The sequence below is a fragment of the Lethenteron reissneri genome, chromosome 23, assembly GCF_015708825.2.
Source record: "Lethenteron reissneri isolate LAM-NWPU_2019-01 chromosome 23, ASM1570882v1, whole genome shotgun sequence".
Classification (NCBI taxonomy): domain Eukaryota; kingdom Metazoa; phylum Chordata; class Hyperoartia; order Petromyzontiformes; family Petromyzontidae; genus Lethenteron; species Lethenteron reissneri.
In genome coordinates, this window is record NC_083801.1 from 16,523,500 (window position 1) to 16,543,110 (window position 19,611).

Sequence of the window (19,611 nt, forward strand, 5' to 3'; positions counted from 1 at the left end):
CAACGCGGTCTCTTTAACAGACCGCCTCTAAATGGCTATAACAATCGCCAGATAAGAATATTGCCATGGGATATGATCGTGCTGCAATTGGCTGAAACCGTATCAAAGTTTCAATCACGACTTTTCATTTATTAGCAGTGATGGATAAACGGCTAAAATACTGCACGTCGACAAAACCCCCGTAGGGTTCACGCTTGCCGTCGAAATGAAAAGGCAAGTGACGTGGGGCCCTCTAGCGGCAGTAAATGGTCACTGCGCGGCCCCGCGAGCGCAAACTGTGACCTCAGGAAACGTCACCAGGGAGCGGTATTGTGACACGTGGAGTACGCAGATTGAACGGGCAGGGAGGGGTTAGTCCGCAACATCAGCCAGTGGTCCTCACGTTATGGATTCCGGAGGGTTGATGGGCTGAGGCAACTCCCCTCCCAAAGGGGATTGGAATTCGCAATATTGTTGTTGTATTGGTGCTCTCCTGCTCATAGCCACCTGGTCTGGTTCTTAACATATACCTGTCAACCCCTTATCGGTGCCCTACCGTATTACAGACCAATTCAGACCGTATTGGTTACCCCGTGCCCTTATAAATCTCAACGTTCATCCTACAAAGTCCCATCACAAGGGAGAAACACAAACAAATAGACAAAAAATAGGTTTGCCCGTATTGAAACGGCTGTATGCCGTATGGACCTGAAAACTAAATTTCCTTGTACAAGAATACCTGTAAACAGTATGGGTTGACAGGTATGTTATAATAATAGGGGGTTTCCCCTTTTTTTCTGGCAACAAAACTGAAACCTTTTTACAAGGATTCATGTCTACATTAACCACAATACTTGCAGTCAAAATTCTAACAAAAAACACACTCATAATATATGCATTGTCCTTGAAACTGATTGGTCCACACCAGAGACAGCTTTCTTTTGAGCCTCGTCTCAATTGGTGCTAGACCAGATGACGCCAAAAGGCATACAGCTCAAAGACAATGCACTATCAAAGTAATGAGGGCTCGAGGTAAGCATCTACATCATTAGAAAAAAGGGGAAAAATCCTATTATTATATTTTGGTACTGGCAAAGGAGGTCTAATGATGAGGTATGTTATAATCAAGTCAAACAATGTTGTACGAATGTTGAAATTCTTTCGCACCATACACAGCCAACCGCACTAATCGGAGGTGTTGTCACAGTACAATACTTGTTTGTATTTAACATCAGTGCCGGGTTTTCTTCAGACTTCGCCAGTTTGGCGAACACACGTAACAAGAAGAACATTTAATGAACGTTTAACATTTGACTATTTCTTTGCCAAAAATGATAAGACGTGTGTATGCTAACCGGTGCAATGGTTAAAGAGTACGTGTTTTCTTGGAAATAAACATCATTTACTCATTTATACGTCCCTCTATATAATGTATTGTGCATCTCAGGCTATGGAAGAAGAAAAATAACTTTCAAGTGAATTGAAGTCTGCTTCGTTGACGTCACTGAAATGTCACTCTCTGCAGGTCACACGCAATGATCTCTCCACGGAGCTATTTGCGAGTTTAAAGCCTCGCTGTCTCTCGTTAGACGAAGCTCCAACCCCGTACCAGACAGCCCGAGACGCGGCCTGGGTGTGCATGACTGGCGAACACGGTTCGTTGTGGGCGGTTTAAATTGCATCATATTGCCCCAGATAGTAGTTTTTTAAAATCCCATTCCTAACGAAGCCGGTCCGATCCACGATTGCACGGAGACGATGATACTCCGTCAGTCGAACCGATCCTGCTCAGTTGAGATTTGATTTGAAATAGTAATCGCGTAATCATCATCAGCCCTGATCGAGCAACTGCTAGACTAATGCCCAGAAGTATTTTCGGGATCCCTCATGGAATTGCCAAGCTGTAATCCATCTCACTCCAGTTTAACACGTAGGCTTTCGCGACCAATATTATTCATAGTAAAGGTTTTTGTTTCGGTTAGATCGCGTAAGTATAAACGTGTCGAAACCATCCACCAGCCGACACAGCCAATTAGTAAGGAATTTGTCACGTAAACTAAAACGCCAAATAGTTACGACTTAAGCCCACCGGTGTGTTGGAGAGTAAATCCACAACATTTACAATTTGAGTAGTACGACGTTTCGCTGGTAATTGTATCCAGCATCATCGGGCGATTTGCCAGAATAGTGAAGCAATTCACCTGCTCGCGGTCTTGGATTGCTTCACTATAATCCTACTCATGGATCACTTCCCTTACTTTGGCTGCCACTCCATAATCAGTCTCCGTCACGAGCCATCCATCACCCCTTCTAAAGGACGTGACCTGATCAAGCCGATTTTGACAATTAATATGTCTATAATATGCACTTGTGTTAATCTCTCCGTCTCCCATTGACAATTCCCAACATGCATCCATGCGTTAGTTTCGGCTTTTGTTAAATTGAATGTTTACGATTCATGTCATAGCAGGTAATATGCAGTTATTAAACGCCATTACTTACTCTTTCGGCACACTGGCGGGAGGGTCTTTGTCCAGCAGTGGATTGACGAAGGGCTGAAATAAAATTACAATATTTTATACAAGATGCATCATTATATTTTCTCGGAATTCAGTCCCTATCGCGATTCAAACGAATTTCCATACTTCGGGGTTGCGATTCAATAGCAGTTTACATTTTTTTGTATCATACCGAATGGTGAAATAATATAGTGACCTCTAGTGGTTCAAGGGGTTGCGTAACCAATCACAATAGCATAACACAGATTTTTGGGTTATGTCGCGAAAATATAAATGCGTCGTTAAACCCGCCGCCACCCGACACAAACAATTAGTAAGGGTTGTCACGTACACAAAACGTGCCGATTAGTGACTACTTCCGCACACCGGTGTGTGTTGGAGAGTAAACGCAAAACATTTAGAATTCGAGTACAACGTTTCGCCAGTAAGTACAACGAGCATCATCAGTCGGCGGCCACAAATCTGGCTGTCGCCAAATTAATATGTACGCGACCTAACACAAACACCTCTATGATAAACCACTATGGGAACCTCATTTGCCAGTAAAAATATAATTGTTTTTTTACCCTTCTATCTGGCAACAAAACTGACACCTTTTTACAAGGAGTCATGTTTGCATAGACCGCAATACCTGCAGTCATAATACAAACAAAAGACGTAACATATGATAAACCACTCACAATAGCTGTACGCGAAGCGAAAATGCAGGGTTCCATTCTCGCGCGTCTTCTTTCCAACAACAACCAACCCAACCCATCATCAACCAAGACCCCAAAAGTGCACCTCGCTACCCACATCTCAAGTCCCGATCCCCCATCGTGTGTGTGCGAGCGAACCTGCCTCTGGAGGTTCCCGCACCTCCGATTGGCACGGTTGGCTACGATGTAGGGTGCGAAAGACGTTCAACATACATGTTTGTGGAAATGCATGAACGGAGGTCTGTTTATCTTTGACAAATCTGTTGTTACATGTCTATCAGAAATATTCCTTTAGGGCCAACAGAATCAGAATCTTTATGAAAATTGGAGGAATCCGATAAGCTATAAAGCTCTTTATTCACAGATGTCCAGTAGGGGCGGGTCAGAAATGTACAACAGTAGGAAAACACGATAGGAGTGCAAAGTATAGGAAAGGTATTCAAATCACTAAAAAAAAATCTGTTTATATTACCAGGTAAATCCCACTGAGCTATGAGCTTCTTTTTCAGAAGCGACCTGGCCACAAATGATAGCACAACTGAAGTGGCTTGTCGGGTAGACATTTAAAGCAGCCACATAATCGTACTCATCTAAAGCGTATAATAGGATGACAAATGCCGTCTCGTTTCCCTTTGCGTCTGCTCCGTGTTGAGAAACATCAACCGTGCAATGCACAAGCTCTCCCGTGTACATGTGCAATGACGACTTGACACCCTTGTCTTGAGATGGTTTCTTTATTGATGAGACACGTTCACTCGAACAGGCGGAGACCCCACTGCAACAGCCCCGAGTCTCCCGCGCATCTCCCTTATATACGGACCGAGGCCACGCCACCCTTCCTTCTCGCTGGCTCTAGACGCTCGCTCCACCAGCAGACTCTGCCGTCCAATTGTACTGCAAGTTGACTCCCTGTCATTACCTCCCGTGGCCACTAGCCCATTCACACTGCAGGCTGACTCCCCTGGCATTTCCTCCCGTGGCCACTAGCCCATTCACACTGCAGGCTGACTCCCCTGTCATTACCTCCCATGGTCACTAGCCCATTCACACCGCAGGCTGATTCCCCTGTCATTACCTCCCGTGGCCACTAGTCCCTTCGCATTGCAGGCTGACTCCCCTGTCATTACCTCCCGTGGCCACTAGCCCATTCACACTGCAGGCTGACTCCCCTGTCATTTCCTCTCGTAGCCACTAGTCCCTTCGCATTGCAGGCTGACTCCTCTGTCATTACCTCCCGTGGCCACGAGTGCATTCGCACAGCAGGCTGACTCCCCTGTCATTACCTCCCGTGGCCACTAGTCCACTCCCACCGCAGGCTGACTCCCCTGTCATTACACCATACTTCACTCACGCTCTTCAGTGCGGGTTGGTGGTGAAGGGGATATTGTCTGCACTGAACTCTGAAGCCCCGCCACGTAGCCTCCACAGCAGCCTGCTTTTGTGCATGGTGATCAACCATCCATGCACGATCCTGCCATGCTTGGCTTTCGAAGTGATTTGGTCACCACCACCACCTCAATCATCAGGCATTATCAATCCACTGCTGGATGAATGCCTCCTCCAACTGCCACCATCCATAACAATCCTGCAATGTTAGAATGCAATCGGCACCTGAACACTATCCGATTTCACTATCGTTCAAGATGTTCGTCAAATGTCCGCTCAGATGCGTTCCATCTCCTGGCTTCCAACCAGTCGTTATTAATCCACGTATCGACCATCATCATCTATTCTTAATACACGCATCGATAATCATCATCTATTCCTAATCCACGCATCGACCATCATCATTATAAATCATCTCTTCTAGCGACGTATCATGTCCGAGCACACAACTAACTTTGCTAAACAGGTCCGAATTGGTCAGACTCGAAGGCGCCGACACGAATAATGCACAGCACTCCGATAACAAAGAGGCGTTTGTCAGATGATTATAGCCTTAACACAACCTCGTGCTTTTTAAATCATTAAGCGCGGTGACCCGGCCATTTTCCACGACCATCATCCTCACTTCACTTCCAACCAAGATGTCTTTGTTGAGTACAGTTTTTAGTTTTTTTTATATGAATATAAAAAGGAGGGGCCGATTTCAAGAGTGGAAATTAGAGTGGTGTGCAGCACAGGTGTCCCCAAGGAGTGCCACTGCGGTGGACGAGGGAGAATGGAGCCGCACCCATCACCACGCGAGTGATGATTGAAAGATGAGAGATACTGAACAGGACTCTCCTCCCGACGTCGTTCCGTGCTCTTCTAGAACGACGTCTGACGTTTCGCTCCGGGCGCCGTGAGCTTTCTTGAGTGCCCGAAGAAGCTTCCACCACACGTGGGACATCATGCCGAACGGCGTTGTGGTTGGGCACGAGACGACGTGTCGTCGTAAGCACGACTCATTTGAGTGTCGCCGAGCGAACCGAAAAAAGGTCACCAGATGAGACCGTATGCAGTCGTCAACGATGTCGCTAGACAATACACCGGCGTATTGCAAAGCGGTAAACTGATAGAGAGAGAGAGTCGTTAATACGCATATGGAATCGCTCCTAAATCTGCAGCATGCCCTCATTCCCCAAAAAAGAATCGTTTCGATGTGTCGCTGGCAACTTTGGCAACAATTTGTCGCGAGGAACTCCCCCCCCCGCCAACTAAATCGCTATATATAATGACATCACTCTGATGGAAACACTGGTTGTGATAGCGCCCCCTTGTCTAAGCCAAGTTAGTACTGAACTAGTCCGCGGATTAGATCAGAGCAGCAATTGGTAAACATATGAGATTAATCTTTGGTGCTTCAAATTCTTCTTATGCTATTGAGATTTACTCTGTTCTACAATGAAACTTGATGAACTGATTTGAAGCTTTCGTGACTGCACGAATCCATACTCTTTGGGTTCTTTCGGTAAAGTCACGTTTTAAAACAGTCTGCCTCAGCAGCAGACCATGCTTTCCCACCTGATGATGGACGCTTGTGTTGCGCCAGAAACGTCGTGATTTATTTTATTTTGTACCTACGTGACTTTACCGAAAGAACCAAAGAGTATTGATGGACTGAGTTTAATTCCTGGCCACGGCTAACATCAGTAGCGAGTGCTCAGTGAAGCCATTCCTGTCCTGCTCCAGCCCCTCCACGTAGTGACATCTGGACAAGCAACCCGACCCCCACGAGACAAACTGGCACCTCGACGAGTTTGGGAGTTTGACGATGTTGATCCGCCTCCTCTAGTCAACGTAGAGCAGAATAATAGGCACCGTGACCAGACGCTTATACGCCTTAGTGTTTGTTTTTATCAATTCCGAAAGACAGTCATTAAAAGCAATAAAAAATGTTGAGAGAAAAAAAACTCGATAAGTATGGAGAAGCATGGGAAATTGCACGGTTAGAATTACATTGCGAAAAAAGAAGGTTAATGACAAGTCTAACCATTCTAACTGTCAACAAAAGTAAGTGGGCTTGGGCAGGACACGACTGATTGATAGGATGTTGGCCGTTCATCAAGAATAATGATGACGATGGGAGTGGCAACGTCCACGTAGGAGTGATGACATCAGCTTCTCGGCAGGTGCTCGGTGGATTATTTCGTCGCAGCATCGTGTGATGTGGCGGCGGCTTGGAGAGGCGTTCATCCAGCAGGAGATCGACCATGGCTGCTCGTGATGGAAGACCATACAAATGCATTAAGGCAACAAATATTGCCACCACAGATGGCACTCAAAGTTAACCATTTGGTCTGGGTCAGTTGAATAAATAAAATAAAGAATTGTAGAGCTGGTGATGACTTCAATAAAATGCTTGTTTTTTTTTTCATTTAACCTTAAGGTCAGTTGTGGCATGTCTATTAGCAGATACATTGCAGCAGCATTTGGCATATGCGGTATTGTCGCCAGCTTCTCCATTGTGAAATTCTTCATTTCGTGTGGCATTTTGGAGAGATAAGCAACTGATTTTTGGAACAACAACAACTGTGATAAATTAATGTCGAGGTTCTTTTATCCATTCAATGGCCCTGGTTCTAAGTTGATGATTTGCTTTGGTGCCACGGATTGGCGGTGTTGATGAGCCCCATTGTTCTGCTCAACGTCAAAATGTGATATGAATTGTGCGTGTACACATCCTAGTAGAGTCAAGGTGTTTTAGTAACGAAAGTATAGTTTGCCCAAATGTGTATCACTTTGCCATCAGTGCTACACCCACCTAAGAGCGCGTGTACTATAACTGGCAGCAGGCATCAGTCGCTTTCTAATCGTTGAACTTCTTTTGCACCGTACGTAGCCAACCGTGCTAATCGGTTGGCCTACGTACGCGTCACACTCCACATGATTGTGAGCATCGTATACATTTGTAAGTGTTTTGTAGGAGACTTACAACATTATAACCTTAGGTTGAGCGCAACCAACCTTCAGGTCATAATTATTGGGGAATTAAATCCCAATAATTGCGGCGTTTTAATTAATGTATCTCGTTCTAAGCTCATACTTGACAGCTGTAATGTGCAAATTTTCAGATTTACATCGCTTCTTGAATACCATTATAATTGACATCAGTCACATCAGTATTTGATCCTGATAATGAATGCCAATACTAACTTTACGTAGAGTATTTATTATATCGATGTTGTATGTTGTAGTGTTTGTGTGGCCAGTATTTACTCAAAAATATATAGGTTAAAATAGCTAATGTGTAAAATTCTGCTTCAAATTGATGGACTGTAATGAGACCATGTGTCCAGAAATGGGAGGACATTAAACATGAAACATTTACTAACCATTTAGGTTATTTATTTGATGTATTCCAAGGTAGATTATTACATTTCAGGATCGTGCGAGATGCAGTGGATTGATCACGGTGTTATGATTGGATGTCTCCTGCGACATCCCTGCCTGTATTATTATCATTGCTACTGCCAGTGCAAATGTGCGAGTAAACGATCGTGCCCACTGACGCCCGGATCTCACACAGCAATCACACCCACAGTTCAGCACAAACACGCGTCGTTAAGTACCAGGAGTGTTTCTTTATTCTTTCTATTAAAAAGGGTGCATGCAGAGATAGTGGCCAACAGCGTGAAAGATCGGAGAACATCAGGCTTATTAGAAAACGTACAAAGCTTTTCCCTACACGCCAAGACCAGCACATTTGTGGACCCAATTACGACGCCCTCTTCCAAGTCTCACAACCCGCCACCCATTCTTTACTGTCACTTAAGGATACACATGCAGTAAAAATTTCATGCCTTCCGACGGCCACTATACCCATGCAACGACCTTTTGTAAAAACGAGCACAGGCGACCACCGGTGTCAGTTGGGGAGCATTGGCTGGTACGGACACTTTCGTTGTTGATGTTCTTGTTGAGTGTCGCTTTAGTAGCTCCTCTTGCTGCTCATACTGGAGGACTCGTAGCTGAATCCTGGGGAAAAGGAAGACGCAAAGGCACCGCGTGGGCGCGTCAGAGGATGCATTGAGTTGCACTTCCGGTTTGCGGCAGGCGAAAAATGAGATGAAACAGTTATGACGGGAAAGATACGTTGAGCTTAGGAAAGAACGATATGTCTTAAATGCAATCACTCGTTAAAAGTACATGACGCAGCAAACACATTGCAAGCGCTAGAATGTCCCTACGTATGACAGGCATCACTGATACGGGGCTATATAAGTAAACGCAAGTGCTTGGCATAGCAGTCATCATTTCTGGATCATAAAATGCTTTCGCTCACGTTAAGGTACAATTTTTTCGCAAGTTAAAATAACACCATAAGAAACACATGCTCCAACCAAAGAAAAGGCTGCAAAATTCTCCTAAGTGCTTTCCAGTTTTATCCACGTGTTTTTCGGCACGATGCCTGACAGTTCGCCTCATGTGCTGGGAAAAGGAGCTGAGGAAGCCTCAGCACATGGAGTGAAACGTCAGACATGGTGCCAAACGACACGCGACAACGCAAAACCACATTTGAGAGCTACACAGCGCGACCATGAAAACCTATGCAGCCGTGGTCGTAGTCGTCGTTAAAGTCAGTAAAAATACGACAGGAGTCGTGTCGGTAATATTCATGCGCTTGGTGAACCGTTCTGACCAATGAGAGAAAGTGAGACGCTAAAAGTTTAAAACGAAAGTATTTTGATTTCATCGGGCAAGGTCCACAGACCAATATAGCTCAACTTCGGAAGCGACCTGGCCACAAATGATCGTCCAACGAAGTGGCTTATCACGTGGACTTTTATAGCAGTCAAAATTCTCGAAGCGCTCACCTGACCCACCGCCGCCGCCACCGCCACCGCTTGAGAAGCCGTAGCTACTGCCGCCACCGCCACCGCCGCCGCCGCCGCTTGAGAAGCCGTAGCCGCCGCCACCGCCGCCTCCACTCATGGCCCCGGCAAGGTTGGCAATGCCGGACGCAACGGCATTCAGCCTGTGCGTGCCGGCCGAAAGAAAAAGGACAGCATCGGAAGACCAGTGTCACGGCAGAGCTATGTTCACGATACCACATTAGCGGAATGGAATCCAAGATACTAGAGCGTCAGGGTCAAATCCACAATACCAGGGTCAAATCCACAATACCAGGGTAATGTCCACAATACCAGGGTAATGTCCACAATACCAGGGTAATGTCCACAATACCAGGGTAATGTCCACTCGCTTTGTCTGGTATTCCAACATCAATACCAGACTGAAGGAGTATGCACCGCATTGCCAGGGTAATTGACAAGCAATGTATTCTGGACCACACCTACTACTGCAACAAACGAATTTAATATGTTTTTTGCAAATGTACCTCCTGCAAAAGAGATACACTCATTTACATTCATTAGACAAATGCTTGTTTGGCTAACTGCTCGCGAAGCATTCATTTGCTGCGCTCAATATACGGTTTATCAGCTCTGCAGAGAGCTCAAGCCGGGTCAATCCTAAACACCCAGACCAAGAGCCCGTGAATCAGCCCTGGTGCCCGGAACGATCATTACCGCAGCACCCACTCCCCACAGTCATCCCCACCCTTCGCAAATGGACCGCTGAGCTTCTACATCAAAGTTTCCCCTCCGCCCACCTGGACTCCTCTCCCTCCAGCAGCTTGCGGTAGGTGGCGATCTCGATGTCCAGAGCCAGCTTGACGTTCATGAGCTCCTGGTACTCGCGCACGTGCTGCGCCATCTGCTGCTTGGCCTTGTGCAGCTCCTCCTCCAGGCGGGCGATGGTCTCCTTCGCCTCCTTGATGGACATCTCCCCGCGGCCCTCCGCCTCCGAGATGGCTGCCTCCAGCTGGGCGCGCTGTGCACGCGGAGCGAGAAAGCACGACGCGCAGACGTTATCTCAACGCCGTGGGTACGGCGCGCAAGAAGTTCGACGTGTGAAAAATAGAAGCTCAACAAAAACAGGTCCCACAATACACATGCATACGTACGGAAGGGCTTCCCACCAGAGCGAGCTCTCGGGAGCGACTCTAAGCGGGAATTTTGAGCCCACACTTTCACACTGACCATACGTAATTGGAAGAGGTGGGAGTAGCCACACTCTACACCATCACGTGCAACCTGCCGGTCGACCAAGGAAACTGTGGCGCATCACTTTGTTACTGATGGGTAGACACAGGCGGGGGTGGGAATTTAATGCAACTGGTCCATTGTTTCTACTGCCGTGCCGGGTTCTAAAACCTTGGCACTTAAAATGTTATTCTACAGCTTTACTCGGCACACGTGTGCCTAAAGTGTTACCATTCAACAAGCCAGAGGCCAACAATTATAATGATGAGATGTAACCTTGGTTCTCTACGGCGACTTAAATTGCATTTTAAACATTCCTCCTGTGCGAATATCTGAAGCAGCCTGCTATGTTTTGAAAATGTCAAGTGCAAATTGCATTTTCGAAGCTTGAAAGTACCCATGCTCCCAGAGGTTAGATGCAATGACCAATTTTAAGTGGGGAAGCATGTGCTTATGCATGCATATGCAAGCTTTGTTTAGGGCTTCAAAAAAGAGTATTAATGGCCACACAAATAGACGATGCTACGTATACCAACTCTACCCAATAATGTTGTTAAATTATCTGGTCTTTATTACGAATCTAAGTTTTTGTATAGTTTGAAATCACATTGCCAAGGCCCTCGGGTAGATTGCTTTATTTTAGACTAAATGCATTTTACAGTACTGTATTTCATATCTTCTAAGTGTTGGGCATTCGTGTAAATGTTATTTTATATAAAGCACTCTTTATTGCTTTGAAGTGGGTTGCATAAATAAAGACTCATTGGTTGCGTGAAAAAAACAGGCAAGTGAGCCAATGTTTGTACAATGCCTGGCGTTCATATGTCACGGCAAGTCCGCACACGTGAAGTGCCCAGTGGCGATTCGTGGATTTGGAATCCCGCAGGTGGGAGGGGGCATGGGGGGGGGGAGTCATGGAGGCAGGAGGGTGCAGGGTACACTTATGGTGGCAGTTTTATCATCTTTGCAGTGAGCAGAGCGCATCTGGGAGAGCGTGCATCGAGCACAGCACGTCCGTCGAGGAGGTGGAGCGATGAAATCAGTTTGTGTAAAGGTGCTTGGTGTATTTTTGACATCGTGGGATTGCGAGAGGATACTCTTAGTTCTTTTGGTAAAGTCACGTAGGTAAAAAATGAAATTAAAATTTATCAAAATAAATTGATTAATTTTAATTTCATTTTTTTTTTACCTACGTGACTTTACCGAAAGAACTAAGAGTATGAATCCTTGCAGTCACGAAAGCTTCAAATTTAGAATTGCGAGAGGAGTAGGCGGCGGCGGCTTGGGGAGGCCTTCATCCAGCAATGGATTGACCACAGCTACTGATGATGAATGAGCAAGGAAAGTATTGTTAAAAAAAAGTTAGTTTTACTGTTTTTCACGAGTGGGGCCCGCTCTCGCGAGGAGTTCTCACAAACCCACTCCTCTCCCACTGGTCGTACCTGTTTCTTCAGAGCCTCGATCTCTGCCTTGATGCGCTGCATCTGGCGGTTCAGTTCGTTGATCTCGTTCCTGCTGTTGCGGACGTCATCGTCTCCCTTGCCAGCGGAGGAGCTGAGTTCTGTGATCTGTCATTCGTTTTTTTTTCCAACGACAGGGGGCAGAGGTCGCATGTTGACGCGTAAACAATGGCTCGTGAAAAAGCTGTTACCTTTCACCATCTAGTTGGTTCTCAAGTGCCACTAACTGGTTTGCGTAAATAGCTTAAGTGGTATTTTTGCAATTCAATTAACAAATGGGAGCATTTTCATTTCAGGAGGTTTATGCACCTGGCCACAAGAGGTCTTCTCCATAGTATTACACAATGGAGAAAACATGAACGTGGCAGCACTAAAGATGCTATGATAAGTACGATGGTAAAATTACTATATATTCCAAATCCATATTTTGAATTTGACTGGAAAGGCAGTTCATTTAACGAATATGCATACGAGTTTCATAAATTTAATTCTCACCAGAGGAAAAACGTTATTTACTCACGTTGACAATGTCAACATTCATGGAGTGTCACAATTGCACACAGACAAACACACCTGCACCACCCGGCATAGCACATGCATTTACCTTCTTCTTGTAGAAATCGTCAGCTTCTGCCTGGCTCTTCCTGGCCATGGCCTCATACTGGGCACGCACATCAGCGATGAGACCATCCACGTCCAGGTTGCGGCTGGTGTCCACGCTCACGAACAGTGACGTGTCCTTGATCTGTGACTCCAGCTGGCGCAGCTCCTGATCACATGCGGCACAATCGAGCAGGATGAGTGGGGGGAGTGCAGTGAAGTGACTCCTTGGTGGAGTTGGGGTGAGGTCTGCGGTGTAGGTGGGGGTCTGGGCAGGCATGTGGATGGTGGGAGCTGGGTGAGTACTGATGGATTGGGGGGAAACAACACGAACTTTTATGTGCACAGGAGCTGTAGCCGAGGGGGTAACGATAATTCACGGTCGGCCACTGCAGATTCCAACCACACCACCCACTCCCTCTGGCTACAGCGTCTCTCCACTGACCAATGCTGTTTAATAGCTGAAGTCATCCATAGTTAAGTCTGTATATGTGGGACGTAAAAGGATGTCACACATATATTTTATTAATTTATTTTAACAATATAAAAAAATGTGTTAATAATACATGCTTGTTACCGTTTGAATACATTAAATGGCAACTACAGTTTTATTATTTTAAATTTATTATTTTAACTTTTATTTAAAATATTTTTATTTTATTAAAATTTTTGGGATTTTTTTTTGTTATTTATGTGACTTGACCGAAAGAACCAAGAATATGAATTCCTGCAGTCACGATAGTTTTAAGTCAAAATTTATGGCAACCACAGGATTCACTGCCGTATTGCAAAGTGATTTGTAGTTGGAGGGTGCGGTTGACGTTTCTGGGGGGCTCACTGCCCCTCCCCTCTCCTGGCCCTCACGTCGTATCCCAGAACAGACGGACACCGTAGATTCGTAGTGTTCTAGTGGGACAGGTATAATAACGTCTCAGAGGTCCCACAGGCGAGGTAGTTTGAGTCGTGTAGGCTCGGCACCACAGGTGCACGATAGGCACAACAGTTAAACTCGTGTTAGTGGCTGGCAACTGAAGGACACTGAACCATCAATCGGAAGATCCTAATGTCGGATCCGGGTTGTAAGTCGACTCAGCTCTTCAACCCTCTCGGATCGGTAGCATGAGTTCGTTACCATCATGTGGGGAAGCGAATAGTGGTTGCGCTCTGGATTAACTTGCCCCTGTCATAGGAAGGTGGAATTTCCAGCACCGACTCAGGCAGCAGGACATCCATTGACTTTTGAGTAAGAATTTAAAAGGGGGGGCTGAGCCTTCAGTAGGGCGTGCTCAGCCCTCCACCCCCTCCCAGCACAACGTCACATATCCGACTCACTGGGAACTGAGGCATAGGCAGATAAGCAAAAAGGTCGGATATGTGAACAACTATAGAAAATGCCTGTGGCACAATGCTACTGGACACTTGTGAAAAAGAACTTAATAGCTCATCGGATTTCTCCAGGATAAATAAATATCACGATTCTGAGTGTGGTCGGTTTATTGGTCAGGGCGGCTATGTAATGGCCGGATATGCGACGTATTGTCCCACTTTGTCAGAATTTCAACAGTGGCCTTTCCATCGACAGACTTCCACCCGCCCCCTGCACGGTAATGTGGACCTTCCAACCCACAGGTTCAGGGCAGCCAATGGACACGTGGGTGGTCGTCCGATGCTCTTTGAGCTCGCGGGCTTTAGGGGCGTAGTCGATGTAGTGAATGTTTTTTGTGAGTGTGGTGTTTTTTGTTCACCTCGGCGAAGATCTTCTTGAGGAACTCGATTTCGTCGTTGAGGCCATCCAGCCTGGCCTCCAGCTCCACCTTGTTCAGGAAGGCGTCGTCGACTTCCTGCAGCACAGAAGCGACACACGTGCACTTCTTAGGATCGCTGTGCCAAGTACACAACAGCCCCTGCTGTCGAGAATGCCTGAGAACATTTTACAGGCAGCAAGTGAATATGACGCAAACGAGCTGTACGTCTACATATAGCGTAGCACGTGGCACACACATCGATCAGTGAGGACTCCACTCACCTTCTTGACGACCACGAACTCGTTTTCTCTCTGGGTGCGGGTGTTAATTTCTTCCTCGTACCTGCAAAGCACCGTGCGTTCACACAAGTCAGGTCCACACATTTTCATTGCTGCACAATCAGCGAGATTATTATCCGGATAATAATGACGCATCTCAAACGTGTTGCCCGTTGTCAATAACGTTAAACAAATCTGATCACACACACACCAGATGATAAGATGAAAACCCCAACTTTTGCTTTAAATTACTGGGGAAAACATGCGCCTTGTAACTTGGAGAATATATTATTCTTGGTTTCTTTCGGTAAAGTCACGTAAATAGAAAAAAAAAATCTAAATTGAAAGCAAAAAAAAAACCCACGACGTTTCGATCGCAACACAAGCGGTCTTCTTCAGGTGGAGATAATTTTGATTTTTTGTATTCTATCTACGTGATTTTAAGAATATGAATTCCTGCAGTCACGAACGTTTTAAGTCTAAATTGGAGAATACCGTAATTAATGATCGTCGCGAAGTGTAGGGCATCGTGAGTGATTCGTTTATAGATACCCCACTCATTTCTGATGACCCTCCCTTTTTATTCCTCAACAAATGAGTGAACGTTAGAGTGGAGTGAGATTGGTGGGAGACCATGTAAGAGACATTATAATCGAATGTAGTTTTCTCTGGGGTATCTACAAATGGACCCAAATATAATCTCATGCGTGCATTTAATATACAGTTCACCGCTTCTTATCTGCCTTAATCCTATCCGCAAATTCTCTTATCCGATATATCTTCCCTAAATTACAAATAAAACGTGTAGTCTCCATGCACAATCAATCTCAGCGCACTGATATATAAACCGGGCCACAGCCAACATCAGTGGCAAGTGAATCCCCACCCTCCAGCACCCGACGACACCAACTCGGACTGACCGGCGTGGTGGAGTAATCGTCAAACTCTATGGCCGACACAGCGTGGGCAATACCTTCGGCAATAGATTGTCAAAGGGATGTAAATTGCGAGATGTATTTTTCACCAAATGCGGCAGCTTATTTGTGCCGACTCCAGCGCACATGAGATCGCATCGCACGATCTCATGTGCGCGTGAGACGTTTTTGTCAAATTCGAGAGAACTGTTTTTTACGAGGAGTCCATACATCTTCCGCGCTCCTAAAGTGCCATCGTACTTCCACAGCCATCCAGAATCCAACCACTGGGACCTAAAGGCTCCTGGATTTGAAGAAACTCGTCCGCTACGGCGTCCTCAAGCAGGAGCGCACGGTGGGACTGGGGGGACAACGCCCTACCTCTCCCCTCCTCTACAAGCGAGAGCTTCGGCCTCAGGGGTACGGCCGACCACACCCCGGCTCCAAACACCCCGCCCCCCTCTCTCCCTCCCCGTGCCCTTTAGCTCTCAAGTGGATCTCAAGGTGTGGCTCGCCGAGAGACGCGCGGACGATGAAAGGGACCACGTTGCGTACACGGGCACCGAGCGATGTCAATGCGCGTTCAATGTACGGCTAGAGTGTGTGGGGTGGGGGGGGAGTTCTTTTGTTTAAATAAAAGTTATCCGCCCACGTATTGTTAATTTACACTTGTACGTGAAGCGTAGTGTTTTACTTTATGTTATCTCGGTTTTCATGTACGTGCTGTTCGATATTCTGCACTGATTGTGTATTTTTATTTTATTTGCACTGATACCATCTTTGGTCTTGGCCATTCTACTGCTGGACGTTACCTGGGTGGGTGCAAATGTCGTGTACCTTCCGTATCTTTTCACGTTTTTGCATTTATAAAGTTCCCGTGGAATTTATGATATAACAACACAAGAAGAAAAAAAATCACTCCCGAAAGGCCGTGTGGCTGATAGGATGTGTAGAGGGACAGATTTAAAAAGAGGTGTATTGTCTGCGTATTTATTTTATGGCATGAATATAGTAATTCTAATTCCATTTATAAAGCGCTTATTATCAAGGATCGCAAAGCGCTATACAAGACCGAGTAGCAAACACTCAACATAAAGCATACCTTATTTAACAAAAAATACATTCTCAAAGCCATTTTCTGAATTAATTTGTCGGTGAATAAACAGAAGTGTATAAATACATTTTAGGACGTGTTTTTTTTTTAAATGTCCACAGACTCAGAGATCCTGATATCTCGTGGAATAGAGTTCCAGAGTCGGGGGAGGGGGGGCTACAAGGGGGAAAATATCTGTCGCTCCAACCGACCGTAGCCTCTATGACCTGAGGATGCAGAGAAGATCTGCACCCCCAGATGTTCGAGGCCTTGAGGGGACGTATTTGGTGCAACGTGTCTCTGGTGCAGGTTTGGAGTAAGGTGATTTGGGCAGAGTCAACCGAGTCTGAATGTGGCCGCAAGTGGCGTCTTGACGCCCGGCAGTGTTTTATACCCGGTATATACACATGTATGCGTATATACTGTACCTAGCAGCCACTGGTTTGCATTTCTAGAGACCTACAGATCAAACTTAATGGCTTGGTGTGAAATCACACAGTAAAAAAAATACATCATCAACGTTTTGGGCAACGACTCTTCTACAGAGCAAGATTACTTTCCAACACGTGAGTTTAATACACAAATAGTTCTGCTATCTGACAATGATTGTCACGGCGAAATTTATTTATGTTCTTTTGTGATCTCTGTTCGGTGTCTTTGTGGTCTTGTGAGATTATTTTACGATATCGTGAGATGTCTGTGGTCTTATGCAATGATGCTGTGGTCTCGTGATATGCGGTCCTGTGAGATACATCGCATTCAGAAGAGCGTTACGCTACGTTGCCCTGTGACGGCCACGAGCCGCCCTTCGTTCGCCCTTCAACTCACTTGGCCTTGAAGTCTTCGACAGCGCCCTGCATGTGCTGCAGCTCGCCCTGAAGGCGCTGCTTCTCGTTGCCGAGCCCGTCCAGGTGCTGCTTGAGCCCGTTGATGTAGGCTTCGAAGAGCGAGTCCAGGTTGGAGCCTCCGCTGCCACGCTCCTGCAGGGCCCTCCACTGAGCCTCCAGCACCTTGTTCTGCTGCTCCAGGAAGCGCACCTGCACGGGTGGAAAGAACGCGTCTGATCAGTGCTCCAGGTGTGTGCACGTCTCGATGGATATGCATGCGTGCGTCGGCGTGACTGCGTGTGCGTGTGGTGGCTGTTTGCGTGTATAGGTGCTCGCTAACAGCGCTTGCCCCAACAGTCTTAAGGCATCCATAAGAGGATTTTTTTTGGAATGATATTGGTCGCGAATGCCTACGTGCTAGTCTGTTAAGGCGATACGGGGCATCTTTGTTTGCGTGTCTCTATGTTACTGTCCGCGTGTCTGTCACAGTTCTTGTTAGGTACATATTTACTCTTCCCGTTACCACAATTAAAACAAAGCATGAAAAACGAAGACCAAGATACGTTGCAGGTCTGTCATACAAACTTACTGTCGTGACAACAGGCTACTACGAGAATGTGAACATCACTGTAAAAATGCACACATTTTGCAATTAATCACATTTGCGACACCAGTTAGCAAAACAAGTTCCGCGATGCAGCTAGACGGATGAACGTCAACGCTCAAGTCACGGAGAGCTCAGCGCGAGACGGCGCGAGGAATCGAGACCGCGTCTCCTGCATGCGTGCACCCACCTTATCGATGAAGTTGGCGAAGCGGTCGTTCAGGCCCTTGATCTGCTCCTTCTCCTGGTTGCGCACGGGCAGAATGCTGCGGTCGATCTCTGGCGGGGGCCCCGCTGCCACCTGGGATGAGAAAGACGCCGAGATCCCCCCGAATCCACCACCACCACCACCATAGCTGCTGCCGCCGGACTTGTAGCTGCTGCGGGAGCGACTTCCACCGCCGCCGCCGAAGCCTTGGGAATGGCTGCTGAACCCTCCCGACCTTCCACCGCCGCCGCCACCACCAATCCTGATGGAGCTGCCGCCAGAACTGCGGCTGCGGCTCACGCTGGACACACCACTGGACTTGATGCTGTAAGACATGGTTGGCGGTGCAGAGTGGGATGCGTGTCCCGAGTGTGCAGGGAGAAAGTGGTGCGTGTGTCGGCAGCGATCAGACAGCGCCCAAAATCCCACCCCAACGGTGCGCCCTTTATATAACGCTGGGGTGGACGCCACTCGAATCGCGAGCGCGGGCGTGGACTCTCTCATTGGCTGGACCCCTCCTTTTCCCCTACAGGTGAATGCGTCAGGGTTCGGCACCGGGCTGTGTGGATGGCGCTCATTGGATCACGCGCGTCTCGGCAATTGCCTTGGTCTCGTCGAGGCGCGCCAGCCGCCTTACTCGAGGCAAGCCACTGGGGTTGATGATCAACGAGACGTGCATTGAGACAACTCGTAACGTGCTAGAAAAGACATGTCAAATGTGCCAAAGCAGACACTTAAACAAACAAAAACCTCACCACCTTCGTTTATTAACGCAGCGTTTTTCAGATTTTTTTTTATCGGATAACGTTTTGGGCAATGGTCCAGATCTTTCGGTATTTTCCGGAAAATATATCCAACACTTTAAATGTTTTTCTTATATGACGGTAAACATTTTTGAATTGTGCTCTGCACCACTGCCGACGTAAGTCTATTTTAAGTTCGGTAATTATTCTTGCTAAAGAAAAACCAGCCACTCAATAACAAATCTCTTCTGATTCTCAAACTAATTCAAAATTCAAGGGCACGCAAAATAAAGCGGCATGCTGTATGTATATTGTTTGGTATAGACTACACATTCTACCGTACACGTGTCAGCTTCATTACCTGGGGGGGGGGGGGGTGTTCGGCTCTCTAAAATGATACAGCTGCTACTCTCGCTGTACGACACGTGCTCACATCCATTGCACGTGAACGTTTGATAATTGTGCGAGAATGAC

At 46.6% G+C, this 19,611-nt stretch overlaps 1 protein-coding gene across 1 annotated transcript; it reads right to left on the minus strand.

The window, feature by feature from the left end:
- Positions 1–8,182: 8,182 nt before the first annotated feature.
- LOC133346109 (keratin, type II cytoskeletal 3-like) lies at positions 8,183–18,820 on the minus strand. The gene is made up of 9 exons (XM_061557513.1): positions 18,377–18,820; positions 17,584–17,792; positions 14,752–14,812; positions 14,471–14,566; positions 12,730–12,894; positions 12,108–12,233; positions 10,233–10,453; positions 9,436–9,596; positions 8,183–8,596 (listed from the first exon to the last, which is right to left on the minus strand). The coding sequence occupies exons 1-9, from the start codon at positions 18,728–18,730 to the stop codon at positions 8,550–8,552; spliced, it is 1,440 nt and encodes a 479-aa protein (XP_061413497.1). The 5' UTR covers positions 18,731–18,820; the 3' UTR covers positions 8,183–8,549.
- Positions 18,821–19,611: the final 791 nt, after the last annotated feature.